The sequence below is a fragment of the Chiloscyllium plagiosum genome, unplaced genomic scaffold (assembly GCF_037043375.1).
Source record: "Chiloscyllium plagiosum isolate Xiang-an unplaced genomic scaffold, Cpla_swu_hap1 HiC_scaffold_29, whole genome shotgun sequence".
In the NCBI taxonomy this organism is placed as follows: domain Eukaryota; kingdom Metazoa; phylum Chordata; class Chondrichthyes; order Orectolobiformes; family Hemiscylliidae; genus Chiloscyllium; species Chiloscyllium plagiosum.
The window spans coordinates 24,355,079-24,369,468 of NW_028270167.1; the positions used below are offsets into that span (position 1 = coordinate 24,355,079).

At 36.3% G+C, this 14,390-nt stretch overlaps 1 protein-coding gene across 1 annotated transcript in view; it reads right to left on the minus strand.

Moving 5' to 3' along the window:
- Positions 1-14,390, minus strand: part of LOC122540693 (uncharacterized) — a 35,875-nt gene that overhangs the window by 14,400 nt on the left and 7,085 nt on the right. Inside the window, 5 exon segments of the mRNA XM_043676798.2 lie at positions 659-783; positions 3,030-3,148; positions 6,126-6,265; positions 12,476-12,814; positions 14,079-14,225. Coding sequence (XP_043532733.2) covers positions 659-783; positions 3,030-3,148; positions 6,126-6,265; positions 12,476-12,814; positions 14,079-14,225 — 870 coding nt within the window.

Consider the following 14,390-nt stretch of genomic DNA (forward strand, 5'->3'; position numbering starts at 1 on the left):
CTCGGCCCCGACCGTTAAGCCTCATTCCTGATGAAGGGCTTATGTCCAAAACGGCGATTCTCCTGCTCCTCAGATGCTGCCTGACCTGCTGCACTTTTCCAGCACCACACTCTCGACTCTGACCTCCAGCATCTGCAGTCCTCACTTTCTCCTAGTTGTTATTTCATGTCCATTTCTAGTAACAAAATCAGAATTGTTCATGAGAAATGTTAAAAAAAAGTTTCAAACCCCAATTTTTTTCCAAACTGATCTTGACGTCAAATTAGCTGCCACTGTGTGAGAATGACATAATGAAACAAATAACCTGGAGAGACAAAAAAAACTGCAGATGCTTGAATCTTAGGTAGACAAACTGGAGGCTGGAAGAACATAGCAAGCCAGGCAGCATCAGGAGGTGAAGAAGTCAACGTTTCGGTAGTAACCCTTCTTCAGGACTAGATGTGGGGTAGGGGGAGCTACAGATAAAGGGGAGGTGAGGAGATTAGCAGAATGATGAGGTCCTCATTTTTCACGTCTCTAACAGTTACATTCCATTCTTTTCGTAACATTCTGTAAATATTGAAGTTTTTTTTACATTAAATAAGAACATGGGTGACATGATTATAACATTAAAAAATGTAAATGTTATATAGAAATGTTTCAACTGCTCTTAAATTACCCATTTCAGGATGAATTGCAGCTGCTGTTTTTCCCTCCAGTATTGGGAATTTCCTCGAAGTTCCTGAAGGCTCCAGGATTTGTTGTCCCATGCTGTGCAGTGTAAAGAATGTGTATTTCTTAAGTCTGAAAATTAAAAAGTTGTGTTAAATGGTGGGAAGGTGAAGGAAAGCAAGCTATGCTGAGTGAAATTAGATTTTAAAAAGCTGCCTGTCTTATGTTGAGCTCTGGGTAGTTGGTGTATAGTGCTGACACCAAAGCACCTACTGAGTCGAAACAGCCTGCCTAATACTTACCAATGGTAGAGGTTAAAATCATGGCAAGTCTTAAGCAGAAAAGGCACCTCTCTTACATAACTTTAAAGTAGCCTCTTGTAAGATAGCAATAGGGGCAAGTTTCATTGACTAGTTAGGCATAATTATGTAAAATTATCAGCAGTCAGGTATGTCTAATCTAAACCCATTGGGATCTCATGTAATATTGCCCAATTATCCACCCAAATAATATGTGACATCATTAAACTGGGTTGAGGTTAATGCAACTTCAATGTTAACTCTTTACAAATCATTATTGCGCACAACATCCTTTTCTTAATGAATTTGTCATAGGAAGATTTTAAGTTGTTTTATTTCTCTGCTTGGCCAAAAGTGTTAACTCTTGGTATTGATATATTCAGAAGGCAACATAACAGCAACTTATATATATGCACCACCTGTAAAATAGTAAAACATTACAAAGACATCACAAGAGCAATATTAGACAAAAATCTGACAAATAGCTACATTAGGAGGTATTAGGACATGTAGTCAAACGTTTGATCAAAAAGTAGGTACTAATGTGCTTTGTAAAAAAGGAGAGGGAGTTAGGGGTATGTTTGTAAGGAAATTATATATCTTATAGATGGGAACTTTGAGGTAAATCGACAATATTTTGTGTCACGTTGCTGTATGACAAATATATTTGGCGGCCAATTCCTCAACAAAAAAAACTCCACTGTCACTTGTGAGAATCTCTAGTTGATAAAATTCCATGTTTTTTTTAAACATCAATAAATTTCTGTGAAATGTTATTTGCAAGTTTGATTATTTGGAAATGTTTAGTTTTAGGATAAACTCTAGTTTATATTTATACTCAGAATCAATGATTTGTGATGCTAACCCACTACAAGCCAAAGGCAGCTCATTGGCATTGTGGATAAAATTCTAAAGCTTGCTTTTAACCACTTTCAAATGTGAGAACAGATTGATTAACTACAGCACCAGAAGATATATTCAGTACTGTGCGGAAAGAACACAAACAACGATTCCATCTCAGACTGTCTCTCCCAATTCTCTAGCAATATAACATTAGGGAGATTGTATTTTGATTTTATTGTCTGTCTTATTTTCTTTTACATTCTGGATCTTCAAACACAAACTAGGCTACAAACACAATTATTTAACAGCCAATTTATCTTAATTTTAAAATTGGTCCTAGGTATGACTCTACGTCTATGTCTAGTTGAAGAAAATTATTCCATGTCGAGTGCTGCTTGAAATGTTAAAACATAATATTTGCAAATGAATTGGTGGGCATATCCTCCTCTTTTTAAAATATAATTTACACATATCAACAAATGTAGTGTTGTCAACATGGTGCAAAACATATACTGGCTTATACTTACACAACCTATTTAATGAAAATAAATACATTATTGAATATGATTTAAGCACCAGATCAGTGTTACTTCTAGGCTGGACTCAGCTTCCGTGATGATAAACTGGCTTTTATAGAGTGAGGAAAGAAGTGGTGGTGCCAGTTGAAATCTTGGCAACGAATTTTTGTCCATGACTTATTGGTATGCACACTGTCATTCATTTTTTTTCTTATTATGGTTTTTGCAAATTTAGCTAGACATGTTCTAAATAATTAGACAAAGTTAAAAATCTAATATCTTTATAATTCCACTTTCCAAAATCTATTGAACAGTTTAGTTTCCCTGTATGACAGTGTGCACTGTCATTCATTTTTTTTCTTATTATGGTTTTTGCAAATTTGGCTAGACATGTTCTAAATGGGCCAACACGGAAAGGTTGGATAAGGGCATGAAAATTTTTAACCCATCGCCAAAGTCTTGAGTTGGAGCTTGCCGCCATTGAATGGTCATGCTGTTTACAACATTTAAATAAGTCCCTGCACTTCATTGGATTATGTTTCATTAAAATGAACTGAATTTGCAATTTTAATATTTTTACAGGGAAACTAAACTGTTCAATAGATTTTGGAAAGTGGAATTATAAAGATATTAGCATTTGGTGGTTGACTATTAGTCAGTGCTTCAAAGTAGAGAGCACCACGTTACTACATGGAATGTCTTGTGGGAAGATACCTACCTTTCCTTTAGGATTTCTTCAGTAAATTTTGTTTCAGGTGGTACTTTGATGTGGATAAGATCCTCAAAAATTGACTGAACGTAAGTTAGTTGTTTATCTTTGTTTCGGTTTTCAGAATCCTGTAAAATGGAAACAGCACCACAATTCACACTCAAACAGTGACTTAACAAGGTTAAGTGATGAAGTGTGAGGAGGCAGCAGTTATTACACATAAGAAAGTGGAACATCTAGCTGTGAACAGTTAATTGGCTTCACATGTTGGTAAAGGCAAGACAATGTGCATTATTCTGTAGCAACAAGAGGGGGTCTCTAACAAAAAGTACAAGTGAAAAATCTTGAAAATGGGAGTGTGGCTGACATATTGCAGCTAATCACAAATGCAGTGAGGAACAACCACATTTTCACTGAAATAACAATTAGAATACTGCATCTAACTACCAGACTGAAGGAGCTCTGATTGCTTGTAATTTCAAATAAACCTGCTGGACTATAACCTGCGTCATGTGATTTTTAACTTTGTCTAATTCTAAAGGAATCCTTGAATGTACAAACAGATTGCAGTAGGTTACAGACAAAGGAACTATGGTAATTTTAGGGCTGAACACAAATTTGTGCTAATAATGAGAAATGGAATCAATTTTGTTTCTTCATCGGAAAGAATGAAAAAAGATAAAGTAAAGGCCAATAAGTTAAATTAGAAAGGAATGGATGAAATGAAAGATTTGAGGTTTATTTTCTGAATACATGTTACGAGTAAAAAACAACATGCAAATAATGTCGTAAAATATATGAAAATCAGCCATCAATAATGTGAAGTGTTAGTGTGGAAATTATAGCTTCAATTTAAGAAAAGGATGAGGATGACTTTTTTATTGCAGAGATATATGACCCATCAGATATGGTTCAGCAATCATCAGCATTTAAATTGGAGATGCTTGAAATTGAATTGGTTGGACTCCAGAGATCACAGTCAGGATAGAAATATTAGTTCATAAAAATGCATTAAAACAAGTTATAGAGGAGCAGTCTAGACATTCTTTGCTAACAACCTTCTCTCAGTTACTGGTCATCCATAATTCACACTTAGTTCTCAGCTCAACAAAGAAACCAACACAAGTACATTGCGCCACTGCTGTTACAATGAAATGAAAAGTTGGAAAGGTAGATGGTTTTAATGCATTGTGGATGCTATGACACAAAGTGATCTATTGTGGTAAAAAGAAGTCTAAAACAGTTGTTTTTTATAGTTACACAATTTTTTACTTTATGCCGGTTATAAATTGGAGGAACAAACTAAACTAAATAGACCAACTACTTGTGCTCTGTGCTTTAACATTTATAATAGAGTAACAAATTTATTCTGCAAAATATATATAATAGCTTTGAAAAATTAATTAAGAATTCATGAAATGGGTAATTCTAGTGAGGTATTGAGAAATAACTTTAGAAGTAAAGACCAATACAGACTAAAACATGACAGTATTTTCCCAGATGACTACTCCAGGTACTTGTGGCATTTTCTACCAATACCAGTATGTGATATGTGACATTGGGTTTGGGTTGTGAGATTGTGCACTGTCACCAACCCTCCTTTGTCTTGGGCCTACCTAATCATTATTGGTAGAGGATACACCACTATGCAGCATCTAGAGAATAGCTAGTCTTAGATAACAAGGATGCTTATTGCAACAGTACAAACACATTTGGTCCATCATACTAGGTCCTGACAGAGTTTGCACAGATGCATCTGTTCCCTTACTAGTTAGAACTCTTCATTTCCACCCACAGACAATGACATCTGTAGAATGTATGGAGTAAACATAACATGAACAATCATCTTTCAGAACCATCACCTTAGGCAACAGTCACTCTCAATTGAAACTGAAAATTGCAAATTTAGGAGGAGTTATATAAGTGGTAGATTTCTTGTTTTATGGACAAATGAGAAATAAACACACAGCCAAGCTTATTCAAACTAGTTGAGTTCAACAGGTGTGTGTGTGTGACAGAGAGAGCGAGAGAGAGAGAACTATAAAAATAGTGAATTGGACTTTTCAGTTGTTTTGACAGAGTCCTCTATTAGCAGAAGGCATTAGCTTCAGTTGAAAATGATGACTGAACAATAGTGGTAGCTGTTCTTAATAAAAATGGATCAATAAATTTCTTGAAAGAAAATGACAATATTCAGTATTGTGATATAGTTGGAGTAGATTTTCATGATGTGACAGTGTAAAATGGAATAGCAAATGGACATCTGGCAATTCCTCTCTCCTGATTTATGCATTGTATTCATGAATGCACTGAGTTTTCACAACCTTTTGCATGATGTAAAGAAGATTGAGTCTATTTGCAATTCTTCAAGGAAGCTCTGCTAATTAAGCTGGAACTGTTTTTCTATTAGGGAATAGCTTTAAAGTTTCTAAATAGTAAAGTATTTAATTTTGTAAAAATGTTTGCATACCCCAATTAAACTAGCACAAAGCTCAGTGTAGATTTTATCTCATATTCAATGATTTTAAATCAAGTTTCTCAAAGCTGAAAAATTGAGCACTGATTAAAAATGCTATTATTTTTGTGATAAACCTATTTTCAGCTGTGGTGAGACACTTTCTAACATTACCACTCTTGAATGAGATTTGTTTACAAATACGTTTTATTATGATATTCAATTGTGTTCATTCATGGAGGTTTTTCTAATTGTAATTATGCAAATAAATATGGGTGAAAAAAATCCCAATCTGTTCCTAAATAAAAACCAAAAGAACTAAAAGATGGTGTAGATCAACAACAGAAACTGACATTGCTGGAAAAGCTCAGCAGGTCTGACAGCATCTATGAAGAGAAACCAGAGTTAATGTTTCGGGTCTGGTTGAGAAAGGGTCACTGCATCTGAAACATTAATTCTGATTTCTCTCTATAGATGCTTTAAGACCTATTGAGCTTTTCCTACAATTTAATCCTGTTTGCACTTAAAGCAGAAATGCTACTCCAGGAAGTCTAATCATTTCAGACCCTAATGGAACTACCAGCAAAATTTTACTTTACCAGATTCCAATGACCATATCACTACAGGCTAGACATTCCATGATTTGTTACCAATATTTTTGTATCTTTGCTGTCGTCTGTCCCATTATCAGTGGTGTCACAGCACATTAAGAACAGAGTGGTGCCTACAGCGGCAACAGCACGCTCAAACTCCTCAGTGAAGATGTGATGACTATCATTTATTTGGGTTCCTAAAAATAGAGAGAATTTAATAAAAGCACATCCGCCAGTTATTTGCAAAATAAAACTTAATATGTTTATGCTAGTTTAATACTACATAAGCATGCAGTTCACATTTTAATTTGCTAACATTATAAGTATTATATTCATGACAATAGTGCAAGATTGCTTGACATATCAACTGCTTTGCCTTCTGTGCTAGTGGCATTAACTACTTTCTTAAATAAGAACTGTGGTGCAGAATTAATCAGGAGTAATTGCTGTTCTTTGTGTAACTACCTGCTAAGACTCACATTCCAAACAATGTTTCATTTGAAAAATATGCAAAATAGTAAGTATGGAAGTATGTTACATACATTGATCGCTCCTTCTTTGTAGTTTTGTTGCAAGACCTTACTGATATTGCCTTATACTACATAGTGAATAAGCAGACAAGTCAGTACTTTTGTCTACATTGTCTACTTCTCATGCAGGATTCTATCTTAAAAGCCTTCGATCATATAACTAATTAAAAAAAAACTTCTAATTTCTGTTTCCTCACTGCATTTTACTGTATTCCCTCCGTTTCCCTAATGGGTTATAACCCGTTCCATTCATTGGAGCATGATGGACTTGGCTCACTCAACTTTCTTCAGATGACACACACAGTTTTTGCACTCTGCTCCTCTAACAATTCAATGGACAAAGCACTATGTCTTGCTCTATACATGCCCTTCAATTTCAATAAAAGCTTTGTTTCTTCCAATCTTTCCAAAACATTATGTCTTCTTGTCAATCAATGTTGATGTCTCAATGCTTAGTCTTTCTCCATCTAACACTGCTGGCCTTGCTATTGAACCTGATCTCAAAGGGAACTCCTACTTACTTTCCATTGCTATAGAAATGTCTAAGAAGTTCAATTTGCTTTTTTGTGTCAAGCAGCATATTTTTCTTTAAGAACGCTTAACTTGTTTAAAACAGTCTGCTTGAGACTTAAATTTTATTCTGATATCTCATGGGTAACTTCTCTAATCTCTCACATAATCATGGTTAGGATAGAAGAAAAACATCACAGTTTGATGGGTGATTGCTTGCTTAGCTCTCCAGTGAAGGTTTTTGAGACTTCCTTTATTTCATCAACATGAACAGGATTCCTATAAATGTTCCTCCTGTTTGCATATTTAAAGACACCTGCTCAAATGCTTTCATTTCATTCCTAAATTTATCACTCATCTCAATCACTTCTACTTGATTGCTCTTTTAGCCTCAGAACTGCACAACTAGAGTTTCTGTCAAATCATTTCTTCTTGCTACAATTTTCGAGCCTTTGAAGCCCAGGCTTAACAATAATGTATCAGTACCGTCTTACATAATGCATCTTTTTCATTTCTTTCAACCACAGAGCAATACTGGTCTTCCCACACAAACTATCAATTCTATACTTTTATTTGCGATTAACCTCAAGTTTGCTCATAGGAAGTACATTCTGGTTATGGCAACTTCTTTAATTCCCTTGTTATTACACTTTTATATCATGGGTCAAAGCAGTCTAACTTCAAAGTGAGCCTGAGTGAAGATGAAATAAATTACCCTATGTTAAAACTGTCTTTCATATTTTGTATATTTATCAAATGAAATACATGATTAGAATGAGTGTTTTAGCCTGAAGTTACACAAAGAATAATGCATTATTCCTGATTAATACAGCACCAAATTATCATTAATTCGTAAACACATCACATTTATGTAAATAGTGGCTGAAATATATATCTTGCACTTCAAATAAAATGGACTCTCATTCAAACCAAACCCTGACTTTCAATCATTGTGTTTTGTTTACAATTGTAATTTACTAATTATTTAAGCAGTTCAGGATTGTCACATTTACATCCAAAATAATGTTCACATATTTGATTTTTTTAAATATTACTGAATAAGATGTAGGCATCACTGGCTAAGCCAAGATTTATTGCCTCTGAGAAGGAAATGGTGAGATCTCCTTTTGAACTGTTGCAGTTCAGGGTGGGGGTTGACATAGGCACTACCAGGACAGGGGATCCAGGATTTTGACCCAGTGATAATGAAGGAATGGCTATACGGTTTCAAGCCAGGATAGTGCGTAACTTGGAGGGTGTGGGATATAGGTAAAGTAGTGTTACTTCTCCAATCATAATTACTTATGCAAGGTAAATGAACTCACACCAGTGTATAATTGTTTCAGCCAAGAGCTGAGTCAACAAGAATGAAAACTATGTGAAGGAAATACATAATTGTTTCTGTATTATCTAAAATGTGCATACAAGAATGAAATGTGCCTGCAAACAATGGTAGATGTCACAGACAAATAGATAAGGTGCTGTGAGGGGAGGGTGTTAAGCTAGATATGCCTGTACAAACAGTAGTTATAAGCATCTATTTCCCGCTTCTGCAAAAACATGAACAAACCACAATCAAGAAGTCATGAAGTCATAACAAGTAAGGGAAACAGATGGTAGTGAAGGATATACCTAACAATGGCCCACAGCAGGATGTGGTCAAACAGCCTTGTGAGGCCAGAAATAAGCATTTTGTCACAGACTAGGCCAGATAAGGCAAGAGATAAACAAGAGTAATGGGTGCCGGTCTTAGAGAAGTGGGAGGAGAGAAGGGAAATAAATTACATAAATATTGTGCACTAGTTGAATTCAGTGTGTGACTGTCTTTGTACACAGTAGACACCACACCCCTCTTGCAAGAGCGAAATAAATGACACTACTGATTCAGATCTTGTCTCGGACTGAAATTATTGAAGTGAGTGAGCTTTGTTTCTCACAGAGGGGATCCCTCATTTGGTGATATTCGTGAATTTGATGTCTTTGTTTAGATGTTGAGGTAGGACCTTAGATGGCTCTGTTGAAGGAATCTTACTGAGCTGCTGCAGTGCATCTTGCAGATGGTGTGTTAGTTATTTGCAGAGGGAGTGAATGATTAGCGTGATGGATGGGCTGCCATCCAAGCTGGTGTCAAGGTTTTCTGTGTTATTGGAGCTGCACTTAGCAAGACAAGTGGAAATGATTCTCTCACATCCCTGACATGTACCTTAATAATGGTGGACTGGCTTTGGGAGTTAGGTGACAAGTTACTCATTGCAGACTTCCTAACCTCTGACCTGGTTTTAAAATCTCAGCATTTATATGGCTGGTTCTGTTCAGTATCTGGTGAAAGATAATATCAGATTGTTGATTGTTGGAAATTCAGTGATGGAATGGCCTTTCGATGTTAATGAGAGATGTGTCAATTCTCTGTTGTCAAAGACAGTCATTGTTTGGCACTTGTGGGGCATGAATGTTACTTCCCATTTATGAGCCTAAGCCTAAATGTTGTCTGAGTAATGCTGCATATAAGCACAGACTGATTCAGTATTTGAAGAGTCAAAAATTGTGCTGAACCAGCATACATCCCAACCTATGATCTCTTGATGGAAGTAAACATCATTAACAAAGTAGATGAAGGTGGTTGGGTCTAGGACATTATCATGAGGAACTCAGTGATGTGCTGAGGCTATGACTGATCTCCAAAAACCACAACTTCCGTCCTTCATGTTAGGGATAATTCCAAACAGTGGAGAGTGAACCTCCATTTCATAATTATTCTAATTTTGCCTAGCTTCCCTGTTCTCACATTTGCTCAAATGGCACCTTGATGTTAAGGATAGTCACTTTCATCTCACCTCTTGGGTACTGCTCTTTTGTCTATGTTTGGACCAAAGCTGAACTGAGTTCAGGAGCTTAGTGGATGTGGCAGAAACTGAACTAAGGATCAATTAGCAACTTATGGCTGAGCAAGTGCCACAGATAATACTAAACTGTACCCCTTATATCACTGGTGGTGTGGTAATTGTCAAGTTAGATTTGCCCTGCCTTTTGTGGATAATTACATATCTAGGTAATGGAGTGATACATTGATGATAAAGCTAACAATGTCAACGGAACACATGGATGATGCTGCATAGCCAATTATATGCAAATCCTGTATTTTCTTCACAAACGTGCAGGAATGCTTCATTATGAAGATGCAGAACTTTTTCAAAACTGATTGCAGCAATTCACTTAACCATTTTATAGTAATAGTAATATATTGTTACATGTATTTATGAAAATACAGTAAAATGTGAATAATTTCCCATGAGCCAGGACCATTTTAATTACATAAATTATAAAAAAGAAATAAATCATACAAAGTTAGGACAAATTGCATTCTTTGTTCTGTACACTGCTGCTTGATTTCTTGATTTGGCCAGTTAATGTTGGGACGAACCCATCATAGATAAGAGCGGATGTAAAGAGATGAGACTTTTGTGTGTCTGGAGCAATCTGTACATACATGGCCACATAGAGCAGTGAATCTTATCATAAATCTCACCCAGCCGCTCAGTGCTCACATGCAGCAAATGCTCATTTTAAAAAAAGTTTGCTTTATAGTAAGGCTGTCTGGCCATGCTGAGCAGCAGGCCCAAAGAATACAGATAAACAAATACATGGGAGATGCTGGAAATCTGAAAATGCTGAAGAAACTCAGCAGGTCTGGCAGCAAAGTTAATGCTTCAAGTCCATTTCATTCAAAACAACAGTGGATGCAAATTTGGATTTGTCACTGAGGATGACACACATTTGTTTTTATACAGTCTCGTATGTTAAGAATCAATATTCTAGTCTCTGTGTTGGATTTACCATATGCATGTCCATGTCAGCTTTGAGGCCTTGCTGTATCACACTTGTGTGTATTCAAAGCCACATATTAATATACAGTGCCACATGTTTTGCAGACAGAAGGAATATCTACATTCACTGAGCCAGTTTCAACTCAACAAAACAAGTGCTAGCCATTTGCTGGCTCATTTCTCAGTGCTGCCTTGTTGAAAATATAATAAAGCCTGGCTATTAACTGTCAATCAGTATTAATGGTTGCAGTCACCATGGAAACACCTCAACCAGAGCCACTTGACAACCAATTACCACATTCTTCATATACAGTATAAATGTTGATTTTCCCCTTGAATCAGTATTGTTGCAAAATGTTCGGATGAAAACCTTTGATAAAATGTCTCTTTTTTCAGCACTACTCAAGTTCTGTCCTACCAAACAATGATTGTATAGTTAACTGCCTGTTACTGGTGTTTATGCAGGGCTTGATTTTGTGATTCCAACAGTGATCAAAGTTAATGCATTTGCCACTTTTGAGGGTCACATAAACACTGCAACAGCTGGTGTGCATGCCAGTGGTGAAAACTAGAAGCTACAGTACAATAGCATACTCTAAAACTGCCTCTGCTGCTCTCCCCAACTGTTATTATAAAGTGGCAAGGAACAATGGCTCATTGGCTCATTATGTGTTGTCACTACTAAAGCAGACTTCTTTGCTGTCTTCTTTGGATCTGGTATTATCAGGCACAAAGCCTGCTCAGATCAATAGATAATCGATTAGGAAGCACATAAAACAACTGCAGCATATGAGAATTTTCAGGAGGTATGTGCTGATGTTTCAAATATTGCATTTCATTTGTTAATGGTCACTTTCCACTTGTAGCAAAACTTACCACGCATCCTAAATAGACTTTACTTATCTGATTCTGTTTTAAAAAAAAAGACTGAAGTGACTTTAACAAAGTTATATATTTAAAAAGTTTTAAAATTTTTATTTGAGGTTTTAGCTGATTTTGTTTTTGTTTCTAAATTGATGACTCCAATGCAAAAATCATCTTGTTGGAATAAGTGTTTAGAACATGCTACTGGAATAATTACAGACAAAGAACTACCAATCAATGGACCTGCATTGCAGTTTTTACATGGAAAAATGTTACAATTTTTATACAATCAAGCTACAAGATCTGTAGTTCAACATGGTTGGATTCTACAAACAGAAATGTCTGCAACAGGGATTCACAGTCATCTTGTCTGCAATTAAATGGATAGTAATTTGGAAACAATTTCACACTTGCACTCTGTGAGAGGCCCATGCTGCAGCAAGTTGAAAATCTCGCTCCATAAGAGTCTAACCATAAGAGTTCAGATTTTTCAGTCCTGTGAGCAGTGGGCAGACACATCAACCTTACCAATAACCACAAAATCTTACACCAAAGTCAATTAACTTCTACGGTATACCACTTAGTCCTGAATATGGGATAGACCAAATGTCCTTCCCATAGAGATACATATGACCAGTTATATTGTATAACAGTAAAGTGTAGTAACTTGTACACTTACCAGCTTTAATATGTGCCATTGTGTGAAGAATGCTGACTATAAACTCTCCTGCATTGTTGAGCCAGGTTGTCTTGATATACAATATCCTGTTGTTGGCGTCATAGTAAAAACTATTCTTGTATAAAATATTCTGGCAGGGGGCCCTTACTTCAGTGGGAATGTTGTCTGCCAGTAGGAGGGTAAGAGGAGAATGATTGCAGCTACTGCAGAGCAGGTGGGCAATGTAACACCCAAATCTATAGATCACAAAGTGGTGTGGGGGCAGACTGCCCAGGTCAGCTGGAATCAGGTTTTGATTGCTCCATGGAATGGGATCCAAAGGATTAACATCACAGCTTTCTATAATGAAATAGACATTAATGAATACAATTAAGAATTTAAAATAATTTGTGAGTGAGAGAATAATCAAGTAAAACTACGCATATTTCTCAATCCTAATTTTGTTAATCTCTAGAGATTGTGCTGCTGCTATCTGACCAAGATGAGTTCATTCAACATAGATAATGAATGAACCCCACATCTTCACAGTCTGTATGGTTGAGTTACTCACTGGATCATGATGAGAGTCTTACGACACAGTTGACATTGTCCTAGGAGACTGGTCCTAGTTTCTTTTCTCAGATGCAGAACTTCCTCCCAACAATGGATACAACTTTCAGTGTTGGGTAAATTTTAGCTTCATTCTCATTCCAGTCCAAAGAAATAACAACTATTTTTAAAGTTAATGGTCTTGGACTTGAACCCTGCCACTTTACTCAGTTAAAATAAGTTCAGATCTCACTGTCCTGTTGCAGTGGCTTGATGTTAACATTGTCTTTTCAGAATGGCACAGCTCTGTATAAATATGTGCATCATGCCCTACTGATCACCTTGTGCCTGAAATTTGCAGTTCCCATCCATGGGCCTGGAAGAGCCTCTGGCCTGGTGCAGGTGGGACTGATGGAAGTTATGATTATAAGGCCAAGACGTCAAGATCGGTTGGACTGCTATATCCCTTCCATGCACAAGTGCTACATATATTAAAACATGCTGCCCTGTTCTTTGCAGACAGAAAATTACATGTACATGCACAGTGCCAGATATCAGTTTTTTCAAAAAAATTGACAGCTACCCCTTGGTTCTTTTTAAAAGACAAATGTCTTGACCGATCTGAGTCAATCTGCCTGATCTAAATTTAAAATTTATACAATGCTTAGCAGTTAACTGTTAGTTATTGTCTAAACTGGTACAGTCTCCAGGGTAAAGCCCAGCCAATTGGCATTATCTTTCTACACAATATGAATGCTGTTTTCCCTTTAGATAGGTGTTCTTGCAAATTGACCTGATAATACAGGAAGAAAAGCTTTGACAAGTTATGTTTTTTTCTCAGCAATAATCAAGTTCTCCTTGGATGCTGCCTGAACTGCTGTGCTCTTCCAGCACCACCAATCCAGAATCTGGTTTCCAGCATCTGCAGTCATTGTTTTTACCTAATAATCAAGTTCTGTACTACCAAACAACTAAATTTATAATAGCTGGTGTTATTCCAATATTAAGTGCTGAATTTGGTATTTTTGGAGCAGAAAATCTTGACAGTATGTGTTTTAGCAACTCTTATTCATACCTGTTTTGAGGGCACAGTGGTTTTTTACGAGTGCTTGTTTAAGTTCTTCTAATTTTTTCAGAAGTGATGAGGAAACAAGAATCTCAGTTAAACCTTCATCATAGGGAAAGATTGAATCAGTGAATGAATCATGCACTGACAGGTCTTCTGTCAAAAAAAGAACATTTGTAAATATAGCTCTATAATGTACAATTCACATTGCCTATAATCTACACTGAAAGAACTATTCCCTTTGGTGTTTAGTTGCACCCTCTGGTGGTTCAATCAAGGAACAGACTATTCAAAATTCCAACTGTGTGGATTCAGTGAAGG